The 27,907-nt window shown below is 43.0% G+C and overlaps 1 protein-coding gene across 1 annotated transcript; it reads left to right on the forward strand.

The window, feature by feature from the left end:
* The first annotated feature begins 174 nt into the window (after window positions 1-174).
* Window positions 175-27,639, forward strand: MTHFS (methenyltetrahydrofolate synthetase). The gene is made up of 3 exons (XM_014581626.4): window positions 175-363; window positions 4,714-4,975; window positions 26,366-27,639. The coding sequence occupies exons 1-3, from the start codon at window positions 202-204 to the stop codon at window positions 26,587-26,589; spliced, it is 648 nt and encodes a 215-aa protein (XP_014437112.3). The 5' UTR covers window positions 175-201; the 3' UTR covers window positions 26,590-27,639.
* The last annotated feature ends 268 nt before the right edge of the window (window positions 27,640-27,907 follow it).

A 27,907-nucleotide genomic window follows, 5' to 3' on the forward strand; every position in this document is an offset into this window, starting at 1 on the left:
CAGGGTACTTGGAATCCCCCGCCTCCCCGGAACCGGGAACCACAAAACATTTGGGCAAAGGGGAGCCTGAGCGCTGGGATGCCCCTAGGGACAGAGAAGCACGTGGCCGCCGGGGATCGCCGTGCGCCCCAGAGCGAGGAGCGGACCCTGCTGGGGAGGGAGGCGGTGCGGGAGCCGGAAGAGCCGGGGCTCCTTCTGCGCATGGAGAGCGGAGGGGAGGACCCAGCCGGGCCGGGGGGTTGCGGCGCGATGGCAGCGGCGCTGCGAGCCGCCAAGCAAGCGCTGCGCGCCGAGCTGAAGCGGCGGCTGAGGGCGCTGAGCGAGGCGGAGAAGCAGCGCCAGTCCCGCCTGCTGAGCCGCAAGGTGGGTGCCCGCTGCTAGGGCCTTGCCGGTGCAGCCCCTGCTCTTTCCCCCGCCCGCTGGCGGGGACTCCCGGGCTGCCCGCGTTGCGGGGACGGAGCCTGCTCCCCCGGCTCAGCCATAATCGCTGCGGGGTCGGAGCCCTCCCGCAGGCACTAGCCTGCCCCGAATATCAGCCGCACGCCCGATCCCTGCCCCGCGAGTGCGCTAGAGCCGGCCCCAGCTCTGCCCTGAACTTGGGGCTCTGGGCCAGCCGGGATTGGGAGGTTCTTCCTTCCCCCCGCCGCCTGGGGCGCAGATGAGCCTCAAGCTGCCGCACGGCTCCCCATGTCTGGCTGAACCCTCTGCCCCATGCACGTGGGCGGATCTCTGTGCCGCCTCCCACGGCTCTCCTCTTCCTATCCCACCCACAAGCGCGCACGGCTTTCGCCACGCCTACAAGTTCCGCGATCACGCTATTAAAATAAAGTGGAACCTTTAAAAGAGCGCCTCTGGATTTTCCAAGGCGCTCTGTCAACTGCAAGTATGAAATGATGAGTTTCATTTTTTTTTAGAAGTAGCTAAGCTAGCACGTGTTCTAAACATGTTTTTAAATACGAGGGTAGTGGAGGAGGGCATCTATAGCGTAGGGTTCACCTCAACTAATTAACACATGTTAAAATACAATTTACAGTGTTGCCTTGTGGCCCTTTGGATTTAGACACTTGTTAGCTCATGTGTAAATATACCCCTTTTATTCCAATGTGGATAGGCCTGTAGTCTCATTTCTACTGAGAGCTCTTTGGGCTGGCTGCTGTTTGTGTTTTGAACAGTACCAGCTAAAGTGATGCTGCTAAATGCATAATTTCAAACCAATGAGAAGCAATAGGTAGGCTCAGAAGGTTCACAACAGGTCTTTACATTAATTTGGGCTGGGTTGTGAGGTCATGAACCTGCACACACGTGTGCATGTAGTCAACTTTACTACTGTGAAAAGTCCCATTACCTAGGGGACTCATGCCAGTAAAGTTAAACGTGTGTGTGTGCACTTCCAGGATCAGGATCCAAATTTGTTAAGAAACCCCAAAAACAATGGCATTTCACATGGTTTCAGGTTCTATTGTGAATGTTTTATTCAGCTCTAAGACAGTAGGCTGTGCCTAGCAATATTTATGAACTAGCTGGAGTTACCCGGCGTTACTCCGGAAACCAGAGGAACAAAATGTAGAAAAACAGTAGTCCATTATCTTTTTTTGAATGGTAGAAAAGTTGCACTTATTTCTATAGGGATTAAAATATAGGTCTGCGTCATCCCCAGGCGGGGGGCGACCCCAGGTGGAGGGGAAGTTACACATGGGAGGGACGCCCCAGCTCATGCCCAGGGCTGCAGGTGCCGCAGGAGGCAGGGCAGGTGCCTGAGCCGTAGTGCGTGTGGGGGTCAGGGCACTGCATGTCGGTGCGGTGGGGGGTGGGGAAGGAGAGAAGAGGGTCGCTTATGTCTTGGACGGCGCTGGGGGCTGCAGGTGGTGGGCACAGGACCTAGGGTGAGCGGGACGGCCCCTGCAGCATAGTGCGGTGGGTTACTTTTTGATTTTTACAGATTGAGCTCGGGCCTGATTGGGTCCAAAAGTACCTTAAACACTTCTCCTGGATGAAAGGTTATCCCATGCAAAGTTTGGTTGCGGTAGCTTGTATAGTGTCCCAAGTTAGTGCACAAACTTACAAACATTCTCCTTTATATATTAGACTAGCTGGAGTTACCCGGTGTTGCTCAGGAAAGTTGATATAACTGAGGTGAGGAGCCTGATCGGAGGGAGGGGGAATAGAGCCGCGTGCCTGCCACTGGCACCCGAGCCCGCCCTCCGCTTCTTTGTCCCTCCACCGGCCTTAGTGAGTGACTGTCCCTGCCACTTCCCCTGAGAAGCCACTTCTCCCCACACTGCCAAGCTCCGTGTAGCCCTGGGAAGAGGTTTTGGTCTCTCATCTCTTCCCTCCCACAGTCCCTTAACCTGTCATCCAGGGGAAGGTTTTATCCCTCCACCGTCCTTAGTGAGCGACTCTCCCCGCCGCTTCCTCTGGGAAGCCGCTTCTCCCCACACTGACAAACTCCGTGCAGCCCCGGGGAGAGGCATCAGTCTCGCATTTCTTCCCTCCCACAGTTCCTTAAAACCTGGATGAAAGGTTATTCCACGCAAACATATCACACTTGTTGCGGTAGCTCTTACAGTGTCCAAGTTATTAGTGCACAAGCATACCAACATTCTCCTTTATATATTATAGATAAACATCTAGCGTGTGCTGAAATTATTTTTCTCACCTTTGCTTTTATTTTTAACTCTATCTGTGTAGTTTTATTGGTGATGCTATCATTTGAAAGCTATCATATTGTATTTACCCAAGTAATATGCTTACACAGCATGCTAATCATTTGTATTTTTCAAATACCCAGTGTATATAGGTCAACAAAGTTGTTTTACAGATATTTTAATGTTTTAATAAACCCTGTACAATTTTATTTTATAGTCGCTGCATGTAATCAAACAGGAATTCTGGGGGAATCACATTTGCATTGTGTCTTTCAGTGAAAGGATCTCAAAGCACTTTACAGACTCCAATTAGACTCCACCTCTTCCCTGTGAGCCAGATATGGCAGGGAAACTAGGGGCTTTCTCCCCCCCCCCCCCGAGCAGGAAGCTGGTGCTGGTGCTCCCATCTCATGGGGAAGGGAGGCACGAAGCTGTAGAGCCAGCACAGGCTCCCTGCTGTGGGGGGAAGGTAGGGAAACGTGAGCTGGAGCAGTGGCCCACCTGCAAGGTGTCCGTGGACCACTAGTGGTCCGCGGACTCCAGTTTCAGAACCACTGACTTATAGCTTGACGAATGCCTTTATGTAAATTCCAGTCTTGGAAAGATCTTCAATTCAAATTGGAATAGTTGCACTAGGCTGACTGTCCTGCTAGTATATAATTAGCTACTGCATGACTGTGCTTGCTTAATGTTTGTGTTCCTGATTAAAGTCATGCTATGTGCATGCTCTGATTCTACAGTAATAGTCATCAGTTCATGTACAAAGGGCAAAGCGTTTTCTCTTTGGAAACATCTGGGGTGTGACAGGAACTAGTTCCTGAGCCAGAGACACATCTTCAGGCTTTTGGCACTAATGTGGTTGCCTGACTGATTGTATTTGTCTTCAGGGGCACAATGTAACTGCACCATGCATTCATCACAGTATACATTTTCCACAGTGTATTTACCCACAGTGTGGAAGGGGAGGAGTATGGTGGAAGAAGGAACAGAGAGAGAGAGAGAGAGCGCGAGCGGAGGAGTGTAAATTACTTTGAAATCAGAATGGAAACATATCACACTTGTTTTGTACTGTTGTAAGTAATGACCTGGCCCTCAAAAACATCTTTTTAAATTCCAGTGTGATTCAGGAGGGTGTTATGCGAGATCTGAAACTTTTACATTATATCATGCACACCATATATGCAATTTCTAATTCACTTCCTACGTTCAGCCCAGTTCAGCCTTTGGTTTATCGAGTAGCCTCTTTTAGATCAAAGAAGCACAAAGGCAATTTCTCCTACATTCTCTAGGTCAGCTGGGGGAATAGGCAGCAATAAGACTGCCTTTCAGCAGAAGCATATAGGAGAACACTTTTGGCATCTCGAACTCCTGTACCCAGGTTAGCTCAGGTTAAAGAACTAAGGCAAGGCATTAAAGGCCTGATCTTGCAAGCCATTAAGCCTCAACTTATTTTCCTTGGTAGGCAGAAAGAAACAACTCTGCCTGAGCTAAAGCTTTTAGCTAGCTTTTTCCTTTGAGTTTTGGACTTGACACTGTCATTCACTTACCTCTCATCTGCCAAGACCCAAAGGTGGGACCAAATGTATGGCAAAAACAAAAATGAGGAATGCAAACACTTTATCTGCTGTGTGGAATAGCATCTCCCTGTCCCATGCACTTTTTTTCTGCAGTAATGTTGATCGTCTGAATGTGCTATACAACAAATTTTAAAAAAAGCATAAATGCTTATCAGATCAGCAAAATATACTGAACATTGGTTCTGCTCCAGTGGCAAGAGGGAAATGTTCCATCCATGAGCTATTTCACAAATGCTGTCTCAGAGCTATGTAGCTATAGCTTCAGCAATGCTAATATGATTTATAAATTGAATATGCAAAATCATTTATGTTGATTTCTTTTTCAGTAAACACAGGGAAAAAGATGTTTTCCTGATGTGAACATTAGAGAGAGAGAGTTTATATTTCCAACATTTTCTCGGAGAATAATGCAAGCTTAAACCTGATTTTTTTTAAGTAAAAAAAAAAAGTGCATCTCTTCATAAACTTCACTGCAGTAATTTCCCTTGTAGGTAATTGGGCATTCCAAATACCAAGAGTCCCAAAGAATTGCAGTGTTTCTGAGTATGCAAGATGAAGTCCAGACAGAAGAAATTATTAAGGACATGTTTCAGAGCGGGAAGGAGTGTTTCATTCCGCAATACAAGCCCAAGAGCAATCACATGGACATGGTAAAGTTAACTTCCGCTGAAGAAATTTCTTCACTTCCTTTGACATCTTGGAAAATTCATCAGCCTAGTGATAATGATGTAAGGGAAGAAGCTTTGTCTGTGGGTAAGTGTTTCCTTCTTTCTGATCTTGAATTTTAGGCTATGGCTACACTAGAGAGCTCTCTAGTTTAAAGCGCAACTGCGACAGTGCTTTCATGCAGCAGTGTGGTCTCAGCATCAGTGCTAGGAGACAGATCTCCCAGCGCTGAAGGTAAACCACTTCCACCAGGGGAGTAGCTAATGTGTTTACATTGGTGGGTTACAGCACTGTAACTTATTGTGCTCAGGTTTTGGTGTTCTCACACTCCAGAGTGAGAAAGTTACAGTGCAATAAAGTGGCAGGATAGACAACTCTTAGAATGCACTCCAGTTCCTAAGATCCTAAATTCTGGTAATTGCAGGCAGGAATGTAGGAATTTTTATAGACTCCTGGATCCTACATGCTGTGTGTGGATGAATCCCAGTGTCTTCCCAGAACCTGCAGAACAGCTTTCCATACTGCAAAATAAAAGTCCTTTCTGCTAGAGCTGGGTATATAGTTTTCTGTCATTATTTATCACATTTTAATTTGTTCATTTCAGCCTCAGGATCTTTGGATGTTACAAGATCTAAAAGCAAGTCAGTTTTATAACGAGATTTACCCTGAGTTGCCCAGGTCCTTAACTCAGTTATTTTTTGTTTTTTGAAAAATAAAATGAAAATGTACGTGCTTCATTTAAATCAGTGGTTCCCAAATTTTTCAAGCATACAGACCCCTTTTTAATCTATTAAAATTGTATAGACCCCCCCAACAATATAGCTATTTTCAAACATTCCATTACTTGATAATCATTTGAAATGTATAATAGTTCATGTTATCTAAACAAAGATAGCAGTATTGAGTGATAATACAGGGTGTCTACATTGAAATGTAACAACTTGGAGGTGCCATATATTTTTATTTAATAACATTTTATTGGATCCACCAGTCCATTTTTGCTAGCAGTCCAACTAAACCCTTCCCACCACTCTAATAGCTTTTGAGCAGTTAGAGAGGGGTGGCATATTCACATAACATGATCATTTCAAAAAAGAGAAAAAATGGTAAAAAGTGACTGACTCGTTTATAAGCCGACTCCATAGGACAGTTTCAGCTTGTCAGCTTCAGCGCAGGCTGAGGGATGTGCAGACTGCAGAGCATGGAGCTTTTCAGCTCCCATTGGCTGCTGTTCACAGCCAATGGGAGCTAAGAGGCTCTGTGCCTGCAAGCAAACAAAAACTCAGACTTTGCAAGCAAACAAATGTCCCAGCAGAGTCCGCAGCACTTCCCAGGATCACTTCCTAGCCCAGCAGGGCAAACCGCTGGCACGCTTGGATTTTTTATCCATGTGGAGCATCTGCAGGCTTGGAGCCTGTCAGCTCCCAGTCCCTGACTTTTGCCATTCTGGGTGAAAGGGAGTGGTGAGATGCAGCAGCCAGCACGTCCCTTGGCCCGCACTGCTTCCTCATCTCCTGCTCCCTCCATCCCCTGCCCATCCACAAAGGATACGGCGAGGGGGCTCTAGTGGCCAAAGGCAGCTCCTGCCCCGGCACTCGGCCTTTGGCTGAGCACGGAGCTGTGGGAGAGAAAAAAAGAAAAGAGAAGGAAAGTAAGAATCGGGCCTGATGCGTGAGAGGGCTGGAGCATAAACAGCAGCGCAGCTGGCAGCAGGAGGACGGATGGTTATGAACGGCAAGCCCAGGGTGAGAATTGCCTGGTGGAAAGTCCCAGTTCTGCGATGGGCCCGGTCCTTACTTTTAAACTTTCTGTGGATCACCTACAGTACCATTGTGGACTACCAGGGGTCCGCAAACCACAGATTGAGAACCACTGATTTAAATTATTATTCTGGAGTGGGGCTGAGGAAGAGGGGGTCAGTATGCAGGCTCCCCTTGGGAGAGAGGATTGTACTAGCCCTCTGTCACCCTAGTAGCTTGGGGCCACATGAAAAGTGCCTCTTCATGGCTGCAGCAGCTTCAGCAGACACAGCTGGGGGATGGGTGCATGACCCACGGGCTGGGGCAGGTTTAGGTTCGTTTACCCCCTGTACTCTCCTGTCAGAGAGGTATGGTGCACACAGTGTACTTTTCCCTGGCTCCCTGAAGAAGAGGAACAGCTAGCAATATCCTTGTATGAATGGGGGGAGGGGGAAGCGTCAATTAAAGGGCACCTAGGTGGGTTGGAGGCTCAGGGCTGAGGCAGTGCCGGATGGGGAGGGAGTATTCCCAGTCAAACGCTTTCTCCTGCCTGGTGATTCTGTCTCTTTTCTATATGGTTTTATGTATCTCCTACGAAAAGGGGAAGAGGAGCTGCAGTCTCCCGCCGCTTTCTAAATGGTGCCTGGGAGGTGGGAGGACCAGGGTTGGGGCAGTTTCAGAGAAGGTGGTATGCCCTCATCTAGCCCCTAATGATTTATGAAAAGCAATCCCTTTCTGGGCTAGAGCTGTAAGAGTTTAACTTATTAACCAATAAGATGATGCTTATCAGTTACAGTTAAAGGTTAAACTCTGCATGGGGCAGCTGTGGGGCTGGGGACCAGGCAGTTGGGAGCTCCATGGAGCCAGGAGCCCTTGTAGCCCTGTGGGGCCAAGAGCCAGGAACACTAGCAGACTCACGGAGCTAGGAGTGCCAAGAGCCCTTGCAACTCTGTGGGGTCAGGAGCCAGGCAGCTGGGAGTCCTAGCAGTCCTGTAGAGCTAGGAGCCAGCAGTCCTCTAGGCTGGGAGCTGGCAGTCCCAGGAGTGGTTAAGCTGTATATTTTTTATTGATTACATGGTTAATATTTTTATTCATGTTTACATCCCTATTCTGGGCACATCCTGTTTTCCTGGCACAACCAAGCCCTTGCCTTGCTTTAAGTTACGATAAGAGGAATTTATATACTGACTTTGGTGATCCTAGCTCTTACCATTTAGGAGAAGTTCTTGAACAGACAGACTCAAATATATAGTAGATATAAAAATTCTAGTTTCTGGAAAACTAATTTTATTGTCATTTGACCTCCAAATCAAACACCACCACATCCATCTCTTCAATACAATGCTCTCCAACTGCCTACAAATTATATATCAAACTTTCTTAGACTTTGTTCACATTTCTTGTTTGCTTTCTGCAAATATTCCCTTGACTGTCATCGCTGGCAGAAATATTTAAGAATATTCATGGAAAGCAAATGCTAAATTCATATGGGAAACATGATTCTGAGAGTTTCTCACCTCTATAGAGATTTACCAGGTTACCAGATTGCGCACATTGGGTGAAGTCACCAACAGATCCTGTAAATTGGATACTGCAGCAATTCAAACCAATTCATTTTAACTCTTTCCCAGAAGCATTAGTTGTCTTTCATTGGAATTCTCTTTAGTGATTTAGTGTTATCAGAATTAGCACCAGTATTAAGTCTCCATCTATCAGCATTTTCATGTTTTGTTTCAGTCAATTGATTTGTTAATTTCTTCTCTTTTGTCCATCTTTCTCATTGCAGAATTCTCAATATTCACATGTTGTTGCCATATTATTATTATGTATTGTGCTGAATTTATTATATTTTGATACATTTGCAGGAATATCAAGCTGCTTTTGTTACCCCTCATATCCATTGTAATTATGCACATGTGAATCATTTATCTCCATGATGCTATCAAATACTATAGTGCTGCATTGTATTTACACTGTTATGAGTAGATAACGTGGTGTTATAATAGCAAAGTTCCCATTGCTTGCATAGATTGCTATTTAATTTCCAGGAATTATCCTGCAGGTACATACATAAGTTATGTCACCACTGACTATATTCATTTATATAGGACAAAACAGAAAGCGCAGATCAAAATTATCCATAAAACTTCTTTTCTTGTCACAAGTCTGAATTTTGAGGAGCAAGGCATGCTATCTATTCTATACATCGTGTTGTTGAACCTTGGGTAAGAATTATAGGTACTAACAGATAGAGACACTCCCTTTAATTATAGTCCTTCCTGCATTAGATCAGGATTGTCCATTTCCATCTTGGCAGTGCCCAGCATTACATGCATTATTGATGTAAAAACAGATCAAAACAATTTCTCTAAAGTAAATCTTTCATCTTCTCTATCATGTAAAAATGACACAGGTCATTTGTCATTTAAAATATTGCTTTTTATTGGCCTTTCTAGATACTAAGCAATAAAACAAGCAAATGTGCAACAGTGGCAAAGTCAAAGTTCACCCCCCTGTGAGTTTGCTTTATGATGCAGTCTTTAATTACGTGATAACTTACTGTTTTTAACATAGAACTCATGTGTAATTCAGTACACAAAATGGACCTGCTCTGGGGATGCATTAGGGTCGAGTAGAGCTTCTTACGCCAGTTAGGATGATCCCATAGAAAGGAAAATGGATACTTTCAATTTACAATTGCAGCAACCCACTGGTAAGTGCTTTGAAATTGTTATTGAGGGAGCATTTCAGAGTTTGCCATTGGGAACTACCTTGCAGAAATATTTTTAGCTGCAAATATTCTGTTTTAGCCACCTTTGAAGTCCTACTATGTATTTGTTTCACTCACTGCACCCGGGTCCTTGGTAGCTACAGTCCGTTCAGAATTCTTAACAGCTTAAAAATATAAAGAGCCTTTAGGGTTGGGTCACATGGATTGGCAATATGTTTGTGCGAGGATTACATGAAACATATAACTACAAAAGAAAGATGGCATTTTGAAAAAGATGAGAGGCTGACTTTTTAAAACAGTGCACCAGGAATAAGAGTTTGCAAATATGAGGCATATAAAGGAGTATAATAATGGAAAACAATATAAGAGAAAAATGCTATAACTGAAAGCAAAGTAAATGTCTTATATGTCACTTCAGACATAATAGTTGTTCAATAGCTATATATGAAAATATGGTAGCTTATAAAACTGTGTTTAGCATTCTGAAATAAGACATATTGCACACAACAGTACTCTGGGGATTACTGAGACAGATTGAAAGAAGATATGTTCTGAATATCGGATGAATGAAACGTACATATATTGGAAGCAATGATATTAAATGATGTTGCTACAAAGTAGGGAAACAGAGAATGCTCCAAACAAGATTTTAAAGTGATTGAGAGTGTGAGAATATGCTCTTCTTTTTAGGGAAACTTGATTAAAACTTACAGTACAATATACACCGAGAGAGAGATTATAATTTAAAATCTCTTTAGAATGGCCATACAAAGAAAAGCTGAGACCATGGCATGAAACCAAATTGAAAATTGAAGCTGAGCTTTTAATGTAATTTATTTTTTAATTAAATGATTTAAAGTTTGGAATGAACTTCTAGTTGAAGACAATGAGCCATAGTATTTGGATGCATAGGAAGAATCAATTCAGTTCTAGTGAGTCATTAACATTCTAGTGATGAGTCCTCTGATGAAGAGATGATTCTTATTCTCTTGTAACATAGGAATTGCCATTCTAGATCAGGCCAGTATTGCATCTTGTTCAGTATCCTGTTTCTGACAATGGTTAAGGTCAGGCACCTCAGTGAAAGGTGCAAGAAACCCCTGTGTATTTAGTTATGTAATAATGTGTCCATAGGGGAAATTTCTTCCTTAATCCTGCATCAGTGAGCACTTGATTTATGCCACAAAATATAACGTGCATCATCATTATTATAAAACTCTAATCCATTTCAGAATTGTACTAAGCTTTTAGCCTTAATATAACATGGTGGCAGTGAGTTCCATGGGTTAATTATATGTAAGGTAAAATATGTTTGCTTTTATCCGTTTTAAATTTGCCACCTTTAAATTTCATCAGTTGGCCTGTATCCTTGTATTATGGGAAGATAACTATTACCACTTGATTTACCTTCTCTAGAAAATTGTTTTTTTAAAGCTCTGTTATATTACCTTATATTTGTTTCCTCACTAAACTAAATCAACCCAATCTTTACAGTCTCCTTTCATAATAGTCTTTTCTGGGCCTTTGATATTTCTTCAGACTGGTCTCTGAATCCTTTCTATTTATTATCTTCTTTTAATGAGAGGGCAATTAGAATAGAATCCAGTTTCTGAGGCAAAGGTGTATGTAATGGCAGTATTATATTTTCAATATTATTTTCTTACTAATTCTTTATATCCTGGGTACACGTCACCTCAGAACAGGATGCAGAGATAAAATTTTTTGATACCTCAGATGACTGTTTCTTGGAGCAGCTGGTTCTGGAATCCACAAGGGGAGAGTTAATTCTTGAATTAGTCCTAAGTAGAGCACAGGATCTGGTTCAAGAGGTAAATATAACTGGACTGATTGGAAATCGTGACCACAGTGTAATAAAATTTAACATTCCTGTGGTGGAAAAAATTACCTCAGCAGCTCAACATTGTGGCATTTAATTTCACAAAGGGGAACTACACAAAAATGAGGAGATTAGTTAAACAGAAATTAAAAGGTACAGTGACAAAAGTAAAATCCCTGCAAACTGCATGGAAACTTTTAAAAGACACCATAATAGAGGCCCAACTTAAATGCATACCCCAAATTAAAAAAACACAGTAAGAGAACAAAAAAAGTTCCACCCTGGCTTAACAACCAAGTAAAAGAAGCAGTAATAGATAAAAAACTCAAATGTGAAATTGCGAAACTATTAACTGAGGTTTATAACCTATTCTTTATATAGAGCTCCCACTCCTCTGGACTTTTATGCACACTTTTAGTTATACCCCTTGCACTTCATGTGTTCAGAAACACATAAGATTCTAAAGTCCCTTTTCACTCACCACTGCTACTGTCTTTCTTTGGAATGTAATAAATAAAAACACCTATTGTACAAAAGCAAGTGGATTTCATTGGCATCATTCTGTAATATTTCAACTTCTTTCTCTGAACTCCTTTTGTGAAATCTGTAAAACATGAACAAAATATGGCTTGATTCTAACAACACATCAAGCATGTTGTTGAAGTTCCAAAAGCCTTTGGAATATTGAACCTATTAACTTTTATGAAGATCATTAACTTTTTAAAAGGTTATTGTTCCTTTTAATCACACTTAAATGGTGTATCAGTAGTCTCCTTGCATAAAATGTCCTTGTTAGTTAATCTCTCTCAGCAAAACAACTGAAAAGACTGGTTCTTCTGTAATTAATTGAAGTGTAAAAGAAAGTGGAAATAGCATAGTAAAAGGTTGTAAATTCACTGCAAGTGGCTCTGAAGTGTTTTGTCTCTGAGGGCTACTTTTATTACAGTGTGAAAAATAACTCTTATTTTCTTGGTACTGTTTCCTATATACAGAAGTATTTCTAAAGCAAATAACAGGGTAGCATTTGTTCTGGATTATGGCCTGAGACCTATATGAGGACTGTAAGGGTGTGTCTAGACTACATGGCTCCATCAACGGAGCCATGTAAAGTAGTTTACTCGACATAGTCAATAATCCCCACTTCATTAAAATAAAAATGGCCGCCACGCTGGGCCGACAATCAGCTGATCCGGCACAGCGTGGCAGTCTAGACGCGGATCGGTGAAACGAGGTTTACCGGAGCGGTTGACAAAGGCTTCCCTTGTCGACCGATCCGCATCTAGACTTCCGCGCTGTGCTGGATCAGCTGATTGTCGGCACAGTGTGGCTGCCATTTTTATTTTAATGAAGCGGTGATTATTTAAATCCCCGCTTCATTGACTATGTCGGGTAAACTACTTTACATGGCTCCGTCGACAGAGCCATGTAGTCTAGACACACCCTAAGAGAAAAATTTGAACATGCAAGTATTACTTCCTACCTCCATGAGGCTAATTTAAACAGAGATTTTATCTTCATTGCTTTTATTCTTATGGATTATTTTTGCTCATTACTTTTGGAGTAATTGTAGAGGTTGCACTGGGGCCCTCTCTTTGTCCACAGAGTAGAGTTGATATGGGCAATAGGAGTAGGTACATTTCCACACTGCCCAGGAGTGTGCCTCATCCTGGACATGGACCATCTCCAGTGAGAGATCTCCCCCATTTGGCACATTTTATCCTTGTTCTCTACTGAGATGACTAACGGTGGACCAGTTTGTGATCCAGTTAACTCACAGCACCTCCTCATCAGCTACACTGGGAAGCTCCTTGGAGCCAGGAGAAGGAGGTGTCAGAGTACAGGATGGTTCTCTTGTTGCCTTATAATGTAAGTAAGGCTATAACTCAGTGTGAGCATCACAGTCTGGCTCAATAATTCCAGCTTGTGCTGACTGTAATTATTTTGAGTATTTATGATGTGAGGACTGGACCCATCAAGCCAGCACGTTCATGCTTGGAAGTGATGCAACAATTTCCCTTTACCAGCAGGTGTCAGGATTCTACAAATTGAGTAGTGTGCGCTAGTGTCATTTTTGCTACCTCCTATAATTAAAATCTCATTTAGGCACTGCAGTCACACACAGGGGAGAGCAAATGTTCCAGCCTAACGTCTAAAAAAAAATGAGCAGGGAGTGGAAGCTGAGGTGTGGTTATTTTTATTAAGCTGATTGCCTGCACAAGGTTTGTGTGTAAGAAATAGAGTGTCAGAAAACAGCCAGTCTCAGAGTCATTGTGGTGATAAAACATGTCTGACATGGATGGCAGTGATGCAGTCATTTGCTGAATACATGCACAATAAACTCTGCCATATAAACATTCCTAACCGTTCTATCCTGTGAACAAACTCTTTATGGGAGTTATGTTTATGCATCAAAGGGGAAATGAATGGCTTACCTCTGAATGGTTTATATTTTACAGACAACTTAGTTGCACCAGCAGTGGAGTAAAGAAAGGAACACTGCATAAGCTGTTATAGTTTACAATTTGGTGATTTTTTTTAATGTCATACAGGCAGTCCCCGGGTTACATACAAGATAGGGACTGTAGGTTTGTTCTTAAGTTGAATTTGTATGTAAGTCGGAACTGGTACATATTATAGGGGAAACTCTAGCCAAACATTTCTCCAGAGCTCAGTTTTATTCTCCCACACCTCACTTCCCTCAGTCCTTTATTCTCAAGCTGAGGTGTCTGCTGAAAAAAGACGCTCCTTGTCTCCCTGGTCTGCTGGAGGGGGGGCGCTAGCTTCCCGTCTCCCTGGTCTGCTGGGGGGAAGCAACTAGTGCGGGGTTGCCTCACTCTGTTTGTAAGTAGGGATCTGATGTAAGTCGGATCCATGTAACCCGGGGACTGCCTGTACTTCAATTTAGTCATTTTTATTGATTTTAAAGTATACAGATAATGATAGAGAGAAGCAGAATGGTGAACATATATGGTGCTCATATCCATATATACACACAAGTGGAGATATATAAATAAGCATTTAGGTAAACAGTTACCTCAATTAAAATGTCATGTTCACTGATGGCTTTTCCACACATATAGCACTGCAGTGGTTCAGCGGCAGTGCTTAGTGAAAACACTACCTATGCCAACAGAAGAGCTTCTCCCAGTCACAAATGACTTCTCCTTCTCATGGGTGGAAGAGGAAACCCTTCCATTGACATCGCGCTGTTCATACCAGGAGTTCGGCAGGTATAGCTGTGTTGCTCAGAGGTGTGGATTTTTCACATCTCTGAGTGCTATGTAGTTATACAGACCTAAGTCTTTAATGTAGACCAAGCCAAGGATCCTTAGATTTTTATGCTGTTTTACAAGTGTCAGGTCCATCCTGGCATGAATACTTCAAATGTCAGAGCGGTTGCAAATTTCTTTGAAGCAAAAGCTTTGTGACTTGCATTTGCTGATCTAACAAATGTATCAAGATGTGGCAAAGTTGCTCTTGCACAGATTTGTCCTCTTTCCTTTGGCTCCTCTGTATTTTACCAGCTTAGCTTTGCTTTGTGACCCAGGTGCAACCCATTAAAGCCTGAAAGCTTTCGCTACCTGTGTTTTCCCAGGCATGTTTTTCTATCCTCCTTGCTCAGGAATAAGGATTATGGGAGCAAATAACTCACTTATCAAAAAGGAAATATTAAGGCAGATAACCAGAGCATTTCTAAGCAACAATTTCTTTTACTTTGGACTTGCAAAACCAAAAAATATTCTAAGTGGCAAATGAGGAGTGTGACTTATGTGCTTTGCTTATGTGATAAACTTTATGAACATATTTTTAAAAAACCACCACAATTAAATTGCATTTGTTCGAGCAAATTTGGAAAAGGGGCTTTAAATCAGAGAGGACATACAGTTTAAATTGGAAGTCATGTGATGGTTTAAGTTTGATCCCTAACATTGTTTCTTTCATATTGTGATACCAGCTACAGTTTTGGCACAAGTCTTACAGTTATGCCACCAAAGACCCCGATTGCCAATAAGTTTATTGGTGGAACTACTAGGAATGTCTGTGCATTACAGATATATGCTATACCTGGTCCCAGCCAGTGCCGGAAACTTCTCCAATTCTTTGGCACTTAAATTTATAAGAATGTATTTTTTAAAAATGGAATAAAAATATTATGAGAATATTTCAATATGCTGAGAAACAGAAAGTGAGCAAAGAACATTGTTAGTATATTTTACAATTTTATTAATGAAAGAATTAATGACTCATCTGTTTTAAACTTGTATGACTGATGGTGATCATGTAGCTTCTCAGGGAGAAGTATAAATATTTTACTAAGCCATAGGGCAGCAGAATAAGTGTGAATTGTGAAGACTAATGTTGTGCTGGCACAAAACATTGACATGGATGAGCAGGTGGATAAATACGGAGCTGCTCAATATCTGTTTGTAGAGTCTATTGATTATTCTGTTTTTTGCAAAGTATTTTATTGAAGTAATAACAAAATATATTTAATTTACTCTGAGTGTATTGGTGCTGTTGATAACACCAGCAGGGAGAGGCTTACTTACAGGTCAGAGGAAATCTGTGCAAATCTAGCCAATAAGGACAAGGAACAGTGGGCCAATCAGGGTCAGGCTGGGCCCTGTAAAAGGCTACAGAGCTGAGGGGAGCTCATTCTTCCCTGACCAGCAAGGGAGAAGGAGCTGGGTCCTAGTAGGGAAGGGAACCAGAGCCACTCTGGACAGAACATTGTTGGGCAGGCTCAGAGGAGCTGGAGAGGAGCTCCAGCCTGATACCTCCCAGACTGTGGGCCTTGATAAATGTCTAAGAAGGTGCAAGGGTCACGGGGAAGTGGCCCAGGGAATGGGAGCAGTCAAGAAGAGAGAAGAAGGGCAGGAGATGGCTGCTTCCATAAGGACCCAGAGTAGTAGGTGGGCCTGGGTTCCCTCCTTCCTGCTTGCGCCAAACCTAGCCACCATGGAGCACGGCTTATATAGACTGCAGCTTGCCCCTGAGGCAAAGAGCTAGCTTTGGGGCTGCAGTTGGTGGCTCAGATGGGTGCATGGACTGAGGACTGCTTAGACCCCGGAAGGGGGAAAACGGAGCAATGGGCAGTGCCAAAGGGCAGTGTCCTGAAGTAGATACCACGAACCAACAGAGCGACATGGGTCTAGAGCCAGAGGGTGGAGATGGGAGAGTGGCTTGATGACTTGTGAGACGCCAATCAGAAGGCAGCGCACTCCATGGATTGAGCAAATTCTCAGTGTGACCAGTAGGAAGCACCATGGTATTGGATGGACATACCTTTGGGGGACTGTAAAGGTGCATCTACACAGAAGGGGTTAACTCAAAATAAGCTACGCAAATTGAGCTACATCAATTTCATAGCTTACTTCGAAATTGGGAGCATCTACACAGCACTTACTTCAAAACAGAGCACTCTTCCTCCGAATTCCCTTACTCCTTGTACACTGAGGGTTACAGGAGTTGGATTAAGAAGTCCTCAAGCTTGACAGTATTTCAAAATAACTTAGTCCATATAGACATGGACTAAGTTATTTCAGAATAGCGCTAGTTATTTGAAAATAGTGTTGTAGTGTAGATGTAGCCTAAGGTATAAAGGGACAGTATTCCATTTGGATTTTTTTGAGTGAATGCCATTGGCTGTATGTCAACACCTCCTCTTGTGGACATGCACAAAGCACTGCCTGCAGTGTGTTTTCACTGTTTGGGGGTAGGGGTTCCCAGGGAGCTCCTCTTGTGAGCTGTGGAGCCCAGCTCTGTTGGGGATCCCCGTGCAAGGAACTTGACAGTGAGGTGGGCCAAGGAAGCATCTGTAGGCCTGCTGGGATGTGAATCTATTGGCTGTCCTTTGTGCAGGAGAGCTGATGCACAGGCACGAAAGGCCTTGAGGTCTGGAGCAGTGTTTACAAAGCAGCAGCAAAATCATCCTGCACTGGTGGTAAGGAGCTCTTCTCCAGGCTCCACGGAACTTCTCAGCATACAGTTCAGAGACGTTGACTTTTGTATGAATGGAAGGGTTTGGGTTTCATTGCTTAAGAAAAAAATATGGTTTAGCCCTTTAAAACTCAAAGTGCCGTTTAACACTGTAAATAAATCAAGTGCCAGTAAATTCATCAAGGGAATACAGGCCTGATCAGTGGGGAATCACATGGAGAGTAGTAGGAGGAATTAGTTATCTAGCACTTCCTACTCTTATAGGCAAAGCATTGAATATGTGGTTAAGTCCAGAGTGTTGTCCAGCATCTGAAATCCAGCAAGAAGCAGCACTTCACTGTGTCAAGTGCGACTGATGGGCAACTTTACCTCATTTCCTGGGTCAGTATGGTCTAGCCATCCCTCTGTTTCCAGACCAGACACTGCAAGTTACCCCTCCCATTGAAATCTGAAACCCTGCCCCTCAAGAGTTCAGTGAAGCTTCCTCCTGCTGCTGCCTTCCTCCTGTCTACACCTCTTCTTTCACTAGTAGGCAAAGACTAACAATTGCAGGGTCCAACTCAACTCCTGGTACTTTTCTATGGCACCCAACGCTAGAGAGAAAGAACTCCTAAGGAGGACCAGGGAGGTGACTGGGACACACCTCCAACAGGAGTCTGAGGACATCTGAGGTCTGTGCCATTTTTTGAAATACAAGGATGACAGCCCTAATCTAGCAGTCTGTTTTGAGTTGATGTCTCCTTCTGGCATGTGTTGGAAAAAAAGATAGGTCTTTCTTGAGTTAGAATAATCATGTGAATTATTCTAATTATTGAGATCCATTTGTTTCCTTGGACCTCAAGGATTAGACTAATTCACATGATTATTAATAAATAAACTAACTGCTGCCCACATACCTGGAATACTGCATTGTTAAAAACATTCACTGCATATTGCTCATCTGGAGGGAAAGGGTACTAAATAGTCACCGTTTAAAATTAGCTATGGGTAGTTGACTTTTTTTTAAGTAAAATCAAATCTGAGATTTAGTCCCATAACAGCCGTGTTTGAGATTGTAAGGGCAGCGAGAACTATAGAAATTTCCACATGAAAGGTGTCCTTTAAAAAAAAAAAACAGCAAATACCTAAAATGGCAGAAAAAGAACTAAAGATTTTTCTTAGTCACATGGGTAATTCATTTGTGACATCTCACATGTGGTTCATTATGTCAGCACAGTAGAGTGGAAACAGGTTGGAGCTATGCAGATTTACCCCAGCTGAGCATTTGGCCCTTTGTGCTTTAGCTTACTGTTTCCAGAGAGATGTGATTTGTTTTTGTTTGTTTTTTTTGCTGTGCTTCTGGTATTGATTTTCAAGTGCTAGATTGTGCGAGATAACATGAGTTATTATTGGATATGAATTTTCTTTCTGTTCGGGGGATTCTTTCTGCTTTTTAGCAGGCTGGCTGGTGGAAAGTTGAGATACATAATTGCTGATGTCTGTTTGTGTAATCATTTGCATTATTGGTAGATGTCAGCATAATTGGTTCTGGATGAATAACTTTTTTTCAAATAGCTCATAATTGCAGCAAAGGGCAATGTTTCTAGTCTCCTTTCTCATTAGATCAGGGCAGTAACAGTGCCTTGTATGCTGGTTTTGATAAAACAATACATCTCCCACTGTTAAATGTGTATCCTATAGGACATGAGTCCTAGACATACTGACTTAAGAGAGTGCAGCATAGCTATAGGTTTCCCATCCTCAGGGTACATCTAGTTTGCTCTCAGTACTGATTACTTTCACTGTTTTTATTTCCTACCTACCATTTAGCCAGAAGAGCAGACAGATGGTTGTCTTCAGCACTGAGCCCTACAATTCTGTGAACTGTTTCCCAGCTCTGGATTTTGGGTTTGTTCCTGTTAACCTTGACATGGGCACGATTGGGCCCTGGAGTGAACAGGATTCTCATTCACACCCATCATCTCAGATCGGGATGTGAAGGACTAGTCGACTATCTGATAAGCAAATGCTTACTGGATAGTCAATAGGATAGTTGACTAGTTGCTTCTCCTCCCCCTTGCTGCCTCTGTCAAATAGAAATAGCAAGGCGGGGGGGGGGGAGAAAAGGAAGAGGGGGTAGTAGGGCTCTCTGTCACTGGGGGAAGGGCAGCAACATGGCTGCTGGAAGGGAATGCGGAGACCCTGAACTACAGCGGAGGTGCTGGGGAGGAGCACGGAGCCCTTTGAGTAGCAGCAGAGCCATTCAGTGGAGTGTGAAACTCCTCGGGCATCAGTGGGGCTGCTTGACGGAGCCTGCCAGGCAACAGCAAAGCTGCTCAGTGCAATGCAGAGCCTCAGGTGGCAGCAAGATGCTGAGGGGAGTGAGGAGATGCCTGACAGTAGCCGAGCCCCAGGCAGCAGCAGAGCCGTGGGGGAGAAAGTGAAGCCACCAGCGGAGGCACAGAACCCCAGGCTGCAGCAAAACTACAGGGAGAGTGGAGCTCTGGACTGCAGTGGAATTCCCGACCACTGTGGGGAGAGGGGAGCCCCTGGGCTGCAGTGAAGCCATGGGGGCTGGGGTTGGAGTAGAGCTCACCCTAACCCCCGTGCTGTGGGGAGAGCAGTGCCCTGGTGGCTGTGGAGCTGCCTGGAAAAAAAGCAGAGCTCTTGGGCAGGCAGGGGAAAAGAAGAGCCCCTGCCATGTTGACCTCCGCTGGTCCGGCAAATTCCCTGGTTTGGGACCACTCAGGTCCTGAGGGTGCCAGATGAGAGAGGTACAGCTAAGCACTGCTGGAAATCTGGTTCCATGTCTAGTGACTGCATTTCCCATCTCCATCCATTTGTCATAACCGGGATGCTGTTGAATGGGTAAAATTTTGAAAAGCACATGGGTGATTTAGGAGACTACATCTCATTTTCAGACGTGATTTAGGCAGTTAGGACCTGAAGTTTCATTGACCATCAGTGGGCTCCTAAATGACTAATTTTTGAATGGGATTTTCAAAAGTGCCTAAGCAAGCTAAAGTACCTGATGCCAATGGATTATCAAAGGCACTTCTGAAAATCTAGTTGAAGTCCTCCTCTAAGTCTCTTAGTCCCAGATCCCCAATTCCCATTTAAATTAATCTTGTGCTAAAATTTAGAGTGATTTTGAGAAGGAAATAAAGACTTTCAGTATGTGATGAGGTGCACAGAACCTTTGCAAGCACTTAATTTCCCAACCTAAGCAAGCCCTATCTGCAGCTGCTGGTGCCTATTTCTGTGCTTTGTATGTCATCAGGATCGCGATCATTAATGTTAAAGGCAATTGCGTGTGTTTACTTTTGTTTCTATGCAATCAGAATTGTTTCTCTTTTGAACACCTGTCCCAAGACGACATTTGTGCTAAAATCCAACGGCTGCACCATAGGCAGCCAGCACTTAGAGGTTTTTCCCTGTTTGAAAAATGAAGTTTTACAAAAAATAAAATGTAGATATTTTCATTTCTGTGATCTATTATCCAGCTGAGCTGCATAACTCGGGGATCAGAAAAACTTTTCATTCCCTGCTGGTGGATAGGTTTTGAAAAGCAGTCAGCATTGAGCAGTATTGCATAGGCAGGCGCATTAGCTGGTCTCATGTTGCTAATGTTTATTCTACAGACAGAGAATACCTTTTCAGGAGGATGGCTTAAACACAAAAGTAAATGATGCTCTCTGGCCAGTACTTTGTAACATATCAACATTGCAATAAAATTTACGAGTTACACACATCAGAGTTATGAACTGACCAGTCAACCACACAACTCCTTTGGAACCAGAAGTACACAACCTGGCAGCATATGCTATTCCGCCCCAAATATAGTGTGTTAAAGGTACACTACTAAAAAAGAAAGGAAAAGCAGCAATTTTCTTCTTGATAGTAAAGGTTCAAAGCTGTATTAAGTCACCCTTCATTTGTAAACTTTTGAAAGAAAAACCATAACATTGGGTCAGAGTTACAAATATTTCAGAGTTATGAACAACCCCTATTTCCTGGGGCTATGTCTACACTGCAGGCTTCTTGCGCAAGAACTGTTTTGCGCAAGGCTTCTTGCATGCAAATTCTTGTGCAAGAGCGTGTCCACACTGCCATGTGCTTTTGCACAAGAGATGTGCTTTTGCACAAGAGTGTCCATGGCAGTGTGGATGGTGTCTTGTGCAAGAAAGCTCTGATGGCCATTTTAGCCATAGGGATTTCGTGCGCAAGAAATCCCTGTTGTCCGTCCACACTGCCTTCTTCCACAAGAGGGCTTATTCCTTATGGGGAGAGGAATAACTCTGGCGCAAGAAGCCCTCTCTTCTGATGCTTTACTGTAAATTTACTTGCACAAGAATACGTGTGCAGTGTAGATGCTCTGCAAGTTTTTGCGCAAGAACGGCTGTTCTTGTGCAAAAAACCTGCAATGTAGACGTAGCCTGGATGTTTATAACTCAGAGGTTCTGCTGTAGTTACTTTATCTGACCAGCTGACATCAAGTATTCTCCACAAGCATCATTTTGCCAAGTTTCAGAAGCGTGTAACCATGTGAGGATCTCAATAACACTGTACAGCTTTATCTTGGTTCTTTTATGGATTTCCTTATTTTTCCAAATATTTGCCAATTAAAAAAAACTCCACTTGCCTTTTCTAGTTCTTGCTTTCCCCTTCTTATGGATGTGGCCATCAGCACTGTTTGTGCTTCCAAGACGTAGAGATTTGTTAACTCTGCTGTATTCTTCTTTCTCAATTGCATACGCACCATCATTGCTGAGTCCTCTCCCAAAGATCATGACTTTCATTTTATTTTCACAGATTTGCCGTCCCACTTTGGCAGCCTCATAGTTGACATTGTTAATGGTCTTTTCTGTGGACATTGCAGAGAAGAAAGTAAAAGTCTATAAGGAAAGGAAAATGAATGGGGCATGAAGCCATTCTCTCCTGTTACAGTTTAAATGGCACTTGGGTTTTGAAAGATAATAAAAATAAATCACTGTGTATATAGCACAGCCACAGTCCCCACTCTGTCCCTCAGTGGATGTGGATCCAACAGTGTATGGAGAAAAGGGAAGTACGATGCAGGGGCCAAAACTAGCTGGATCAAAGTTCTGTGGGAATGGGGGTGAGTGGCAGCTACTTGGGTGGCAGGACTGGAGGTATCACTATTACCACAATGATCCTATGTATGGGAGCAACCGCAAAGAGTATGAGAGGGACTTTTCCTCCCAGCCTTATGTTACCCTGCTGAGGCCCCATTCAGTGCAGATGCTGGTCTTATGCATCCTTACTTCTGGTACTTCTGTTTGAATTACATGATTGCACCTCTGATCCAACCAGTTCCCCCACTCTTGTCATAAGGGGCTTCCCTGTTCCCCCGCAGCTGGGGTGTGGAGGAGTCTTCTCTGATGGAGCTCACCAGCATTCAGCCCAGTTATGTAGATTGGGGGCAGGATTTGGAGCTAACGCGACCTGAACTGACTATAGTTTCCTTGCAGGGTAGCACCTATGGCATGTCATCTTTTTTCTGAAATCCGGTTTGGCATTTTGCTTTAATCTTGTGCTGCATGATTTGTTTTGAAATCAGACAGAACATTGGGATTCAGGGCAAAGTCATTCTCCAGCACTCTGGCATATTGAAAAGTGTGAGGGTGCTTATTACAATATTTACAGCATCATTTTTCATATTGAAGATTTGCACAAGCTTGTTTGAGTTACTCAGCATAAAATCAACGATTGCAGAGGGGCACGTGCACAAGAACGGATTTTGGTTCTCTAGAGAGCCCAGACACAAAACCACAGTTTCTTAAACTAATGCATCTAAATCCATTGAAGTGTAGCTTGTGCCATCAGTGAAGTGATACAGAAAATTTATTTTTTTCCAGCACTGTCCCTGCCAATTCCCTCTTTCCACTGCACTACCACTCACTTGCCTTCTTCCGCTTGCAATATACATATAAAATAAAATGAAAGTGACTGTGTAGAAATGCACCCTCTGACTCTAGAGATTTGCCCTATGTATGTATTCATCTGTTGACTTTAGTTTTTACTGCACTTTACCCTGTGAGCTCAACAGAGCTGAGAGAATGTGAGCTGGAGGCTCTTTCTTGTGCATGATCAGCAGAATTGTTTTCTAAACTGCAGTCGCAGGGCCAGTCCTTTATACTCCTGCCACCCCAATGAAAGGCAAGAGTTACCCAAGGCAGAATATGAAGGGAATGGGGCTGCACAGGGATAACTGAGGTTGAGAATTTGCCCTTCGTTACCAGTGATCATGCTAAAGAAAAGAAAGCGATCACTTGATTTTGAGGGTATGAATTCACTGCAGACAGACACGTGTGGCTGGCCTGTGCCTGCTGCCTCAAGTTTGTAGGGCTGTTTAATGAGGATGTAGAGCCTACGCTACAACCCAGCCTGAACATGCAGCTAAACAGCCCCTTAGCCTGCCCCTGCTAGCCCAGGTCAGATGGCACAGTCCAGCCACAGGTTTTTAATTGCCATGTCGACATACCCTAGGAGTTTGCAGGCCTGCCAACAAATGTATCTTTTTATTTGTAAACGGAGCACATAGGCTGTGGAGTGGTGGAGACACCATCAACGTGGAACCTCACAGTGCTGTTTTTACAGTGTTGTACAACTGCATTTGAAGATCTACCCAGCTCGTCTGTTTTCCTATCTTACTCCCATTTGCCATTTGTCTCCCATTTTAAATCAGAACTTTCCGAACTCTACAGTGCTGTCGCCGTCCCTTTTATTTCAGGAAAGGAGGGAACCAGTAGGTATACACATCCCTCCCATTGGCCAGTTCCCTCCTGTTCCTCCCTTGTTTTTTTGAAAACATGTTTACTAAACTGGCCCAAGCCATATTGGCGAGATGCTATCTTGCTTTGCATTTTTTATATTCCAATTTGTCAGAAGGGTAGAATGGATGGATGGTCACACCGGTAATTCTCTTTTCAGGAATGATGAGCAATGAAAGGAAATGTGGCGGCTCACTCTGTCTGAGCAGATGAGTTGGCCTGAGTGCATTTTTCACTTACTTGCCAGAGTTTAGTACTTGGATACCCCTGGAAACATCCCTGCCCAGCTGTAGCACTTCCAGTGTAAACTTCCCAACAGCACCTTGTGTGTTGAGCCTTATCCCTGACTCACAGGTGGGATTTAGTGTGTTACCTGTGAATAAAGTGTCCAGTTTTGATGCTGGCTTGTGATGAAAACACCCCTGCTGAAACATCATTCCTGGGATGCAGATAAGGTACAGTGACCAGCATATTAATGAATGCCCTATGGTTGTGACTATTTTCTTCCACTATTTGATCTGAGGAAGTGGGTCTGGCCCACGAAAGCTCATAATCTAATAAACCATCTTGTTAGTCTTTAAAGTGCTACATAGTCCTGTATTTTGTTTCAGCTACACCAGACTAACACGGCTACCTTTCTATCACTATCCAGAGTCTTTCAGTTCAATTGTGTTTTCTAAGGTTCCCTGTGGATTTCTGTCTTCCTTATTTTAACTTTTTTTCTGGTACAGCAGCACTGAACAGAACACGCATTTCCTTACACTGTGAAATAGCGTGATGCTCGTGGTTCCAAAGAGCTGGACTGCTTAGCCTGGTTTACTTGTTCTGAAGATACTTTTGCAGGACTTTCCATACTTCCGGGACCAGCAGTGGTGCTCTACTTGTTGGCTGCCTCTAAACTTAGCAGCAGTTCAGTAGAGTCTGTTTCTTTTTCTTCCTAGTACAGATGTGAATCACCTTCCAAATAAGGTAGACAGCAAGCAGACTCTACATTCTGGTTGCCCTGCTTTTCTGACCTCAGACCACATCAGTCTCCAAACTGTTACGAATACTGGAAAAAATGTTTAATCTGAATCCTGAATGTACCGTGCTTTTTTTTCCTAGTCTGGATTGGTGGGTCATCTGTAAAGGTTTTTGCCATTTATGCATTAAACCATTAAAAGAATGACTTCTTAGCCAACAGCTGTTTGATTTCTCTCCTAGCCAGGCTAACTGCTAACCCATTTGGGATTAAAAGCTCAGTCATGAAAGGATAAACTCTCCCCTCCTGTGGGAAAAACAGGTAGGGGAAAAAAGCTCTTGTAGAATTTCAAGAGGCTGAACTGGAGTTTCAGAAGACTGATGCTGTCTCTGGGGAGGAGTGTGAGCATCACAGAGGGGAAACCCGCAGGCTCTGGGAAACTCAGTACCAAAGCGGACAGATCCTGAGGCAACCACAAGGAGAGTCAACATCTTTGTGTTGCTGCCTGGAGCCCCTAGCAGCAGTTCACTATTGCTCTCCCCACTGCCTCCCAGAAAGGGAGGGGTCCAGGAGAAGAATTAAATTCTGCTTCCATAGTATTCTGTCCTATGTACTTTTCTCTTGAAAATCCTTTGAACCTCAGGGAACATGCCATATACAGAATGGCTGCTCCATGGTTCTTTTATGATATGCCCCCTTTCACGCAAACATAGATATCCTCGGGGAAGGTAGGGAAGCATGCCTCAGTTTCTGCAGCTCAGCCCCTCTTTCGCCCTTGCTTCCTAACACAGAACAGAATGAGTCCTATAGCATATAAACCAAGATGTATGTATCAAGGAGACTTGGAGTAAGAGGGATCTGGCTGTAGTCTGAACCATGGGAGTGAAAGTGATGTTTCAAGCAAGATTATTACTAGTACCAGTGTTTTTCCTCTAACGCAAGAACTGTGGGTAATCATTTAAAAAATTCTGACCTAGCCAACAAGAGCATATAGTGTGTCCTAGATATAAAGTAGAAAATTTGTCACATGTTTAAAGGTAAGCCACCTCCCAGTTACTTGACTTACAGGAAGGCAGGAGATGGTTCAATTACAGGAAATTCTACTGCTATGTTAAGAAGTTTCCTTCCTCTAGGTCTATTCTTTTAATTTCTTCTCCATTTTGTGGCTGGTATTATGGGTTGCTTTTCTGCTTCTTTTCACACTTACTAGGGTTTGTGTGAAGATAGGTATTTTTCCCTTCAGGCTTTTCAGAGTCCTAATTATTTTGCTGCTGATCTAATATGCAGTTGATAAGGCGACTATGTAAATTTACAGATTTAATATTCTAGGTATTTTTCATCTGTGCAAGAAAAAGGAGGCATTTGCCAAAATAGAAAACTAGCATTTTATCTTAATGCTGGCAGGTATGTGTAAATATTTAAGCTGTAAGGAAATCCACATCACTGGTTTGTTGATACACTAATCTTTATTTCGTTTGATGTATTTTTTCTAACAGGGGGCCTTGACCTCATCCTCATGCCAGGCCTTGGGTTTGACAAAAGCGGCAACAGATTGGGAAGAGGGAAAGGATACTATGATACCTACCTTGAACGATGCATGCATCATCCCAAAGGAAAACCTTACACGATTGCCTTGGCTTTCAAGGAACAGATCTGTGACTCAGTGCCAGTGACAGAAAATGACATCTCAATAGATGAAATCCTTTATGAAGATAGCTAAAACCATCTGGATACTGCTGAGCAGAAATTGACCAACCAAAGACTTCATATTAAGGCACACACTTGTAATAGTCATTCATAATTTTGTACTGATAAAATACACTATTTTTAACAACCCTTCCCCCACATTTATGTTATTGAGGACTGCATTGATCTCATTCTAATTAGAAAATATCTATTGTGAAGATTTATTTTAGAATCAATAGAAACAAGAATGGGTGACTATTTTATTAACGATTAGATAATTTAATCTAATCATGTTTCTGTTTGTTGAGTTACCCGATATTTAGCCTGACAGTTTTATTGCCCTGCTTTAAAATGGAGCTCAGTTACTAAGAAGATTTCATGATCCAATCTGAAAGGGGATATTTGTTGGAACTAAAGTTTTAAATATGGCCACAGCACTTAACAATTATGCATGACCATCAACAAAACATTACTGCTCAAGAAACCACTTAAGCTGCACATGAACATGATCACAAAAGGGTGAATAAAAAGCCTTTTGATTGTAAAATCAATTTAGATTACATACTTGATGGTTAAATCATTGTCTAAATATAGAATCTCTATGCTAGCAACGGTATAATTAAAGATCTGACCATGTTTTTAATGTATACCAATTTCTATGTTTTAACTATAAACCCATATAAATATTGCCTTAGGCTGAAACTTGGTAGATGAGTTCTCAAGCTGAGCATTCAGAAATGGTTTTGATTTAAACCTACAATTTTCCTGGTCATTACTCCATAATGTAGTGGAATAGTGATGAAATTTGGTACAATACATTGAAGAATGGCTAGAGAGAAGCCTAGAAGAATTCCAGATGACAGCAACTATTATAGGATGAGAGGGTATGGACTCAGAAAAGATTAACACAATTAAATAGGTACAAATTGGTGAAAGGGATGCAATGCTTCTGGAATGCAGAATAACTTTACATGAAGGGAGAGAGAACAGGATAAATTGTCATTTGTTATCACTAGAAGATTTACGTCGCATTGCCCAGGGCCTTAATTTTTGTTTTTTGGAAAATAAAATGAAAATGTACATGCTTCATTTAAATCATTGCTGTGGGGTGGGGCAGGGAATGAAGGCTCAGTATACAGTCTGCCCCAGGGAGAGAGAACTACCTTAAGTCCCTTCTCATTGCATCAGCTTGGGGCCAGGTGAGGAGCACCTCTCCAGGGCTGCTGCAGCTCCAGTGGTAGCACAATAGGATGTTGCCCCTGGCTCTGGACAGATCTGAGGGGCATGATTTAGCCCATCAGGTGAGCATTTATAAAATTGTGCACAATTTAGCACCTAGCTTTTTGGTAGCA

The sequence above is a fragment of the Pelodiscus sinensis genome, chromosome 14 (assembly GCF_052426305.1).
Source record: "Pelodiscus sinensis isolate ZL-2025 chromosome 14, ASM5242630v1, whole genome shotgun sequence".
Lineage (NCBI taxonomy): Eukaryota > Metazoa > Chordata > Testudines > Trionychidae > Pelodiscus > Pelodiscus sinensis.

What these genes read in the sequence shown, in the direction of transcription:
- MTHFS (XM_014581626.4), top strand. Translation starts at nt 202, where the DNA reads ATGGAGAGCGGAGGGGAGGACCCAGCCGGGCCGGGGGGTTGCGGCGCG. An exon ending in CCCGCCTGCTGAGCCGCAAG is followed by an intron (nt 364 to 4,713) that starts GTGGGTGCCCGC and finishes TTTCCCTTGTAG; the next exon opens with GTAATTGGGCATTCCAAATA. An exon ending in GGAAGAAGCTTTGTCTGTGG is followed by an intron (nt 4,976 to 26,365) that starts GTAAGTGTTTCC and finishes TTTTTCTAACAG; the next exon opens with GGGGCCTTGACCTCATCCTC.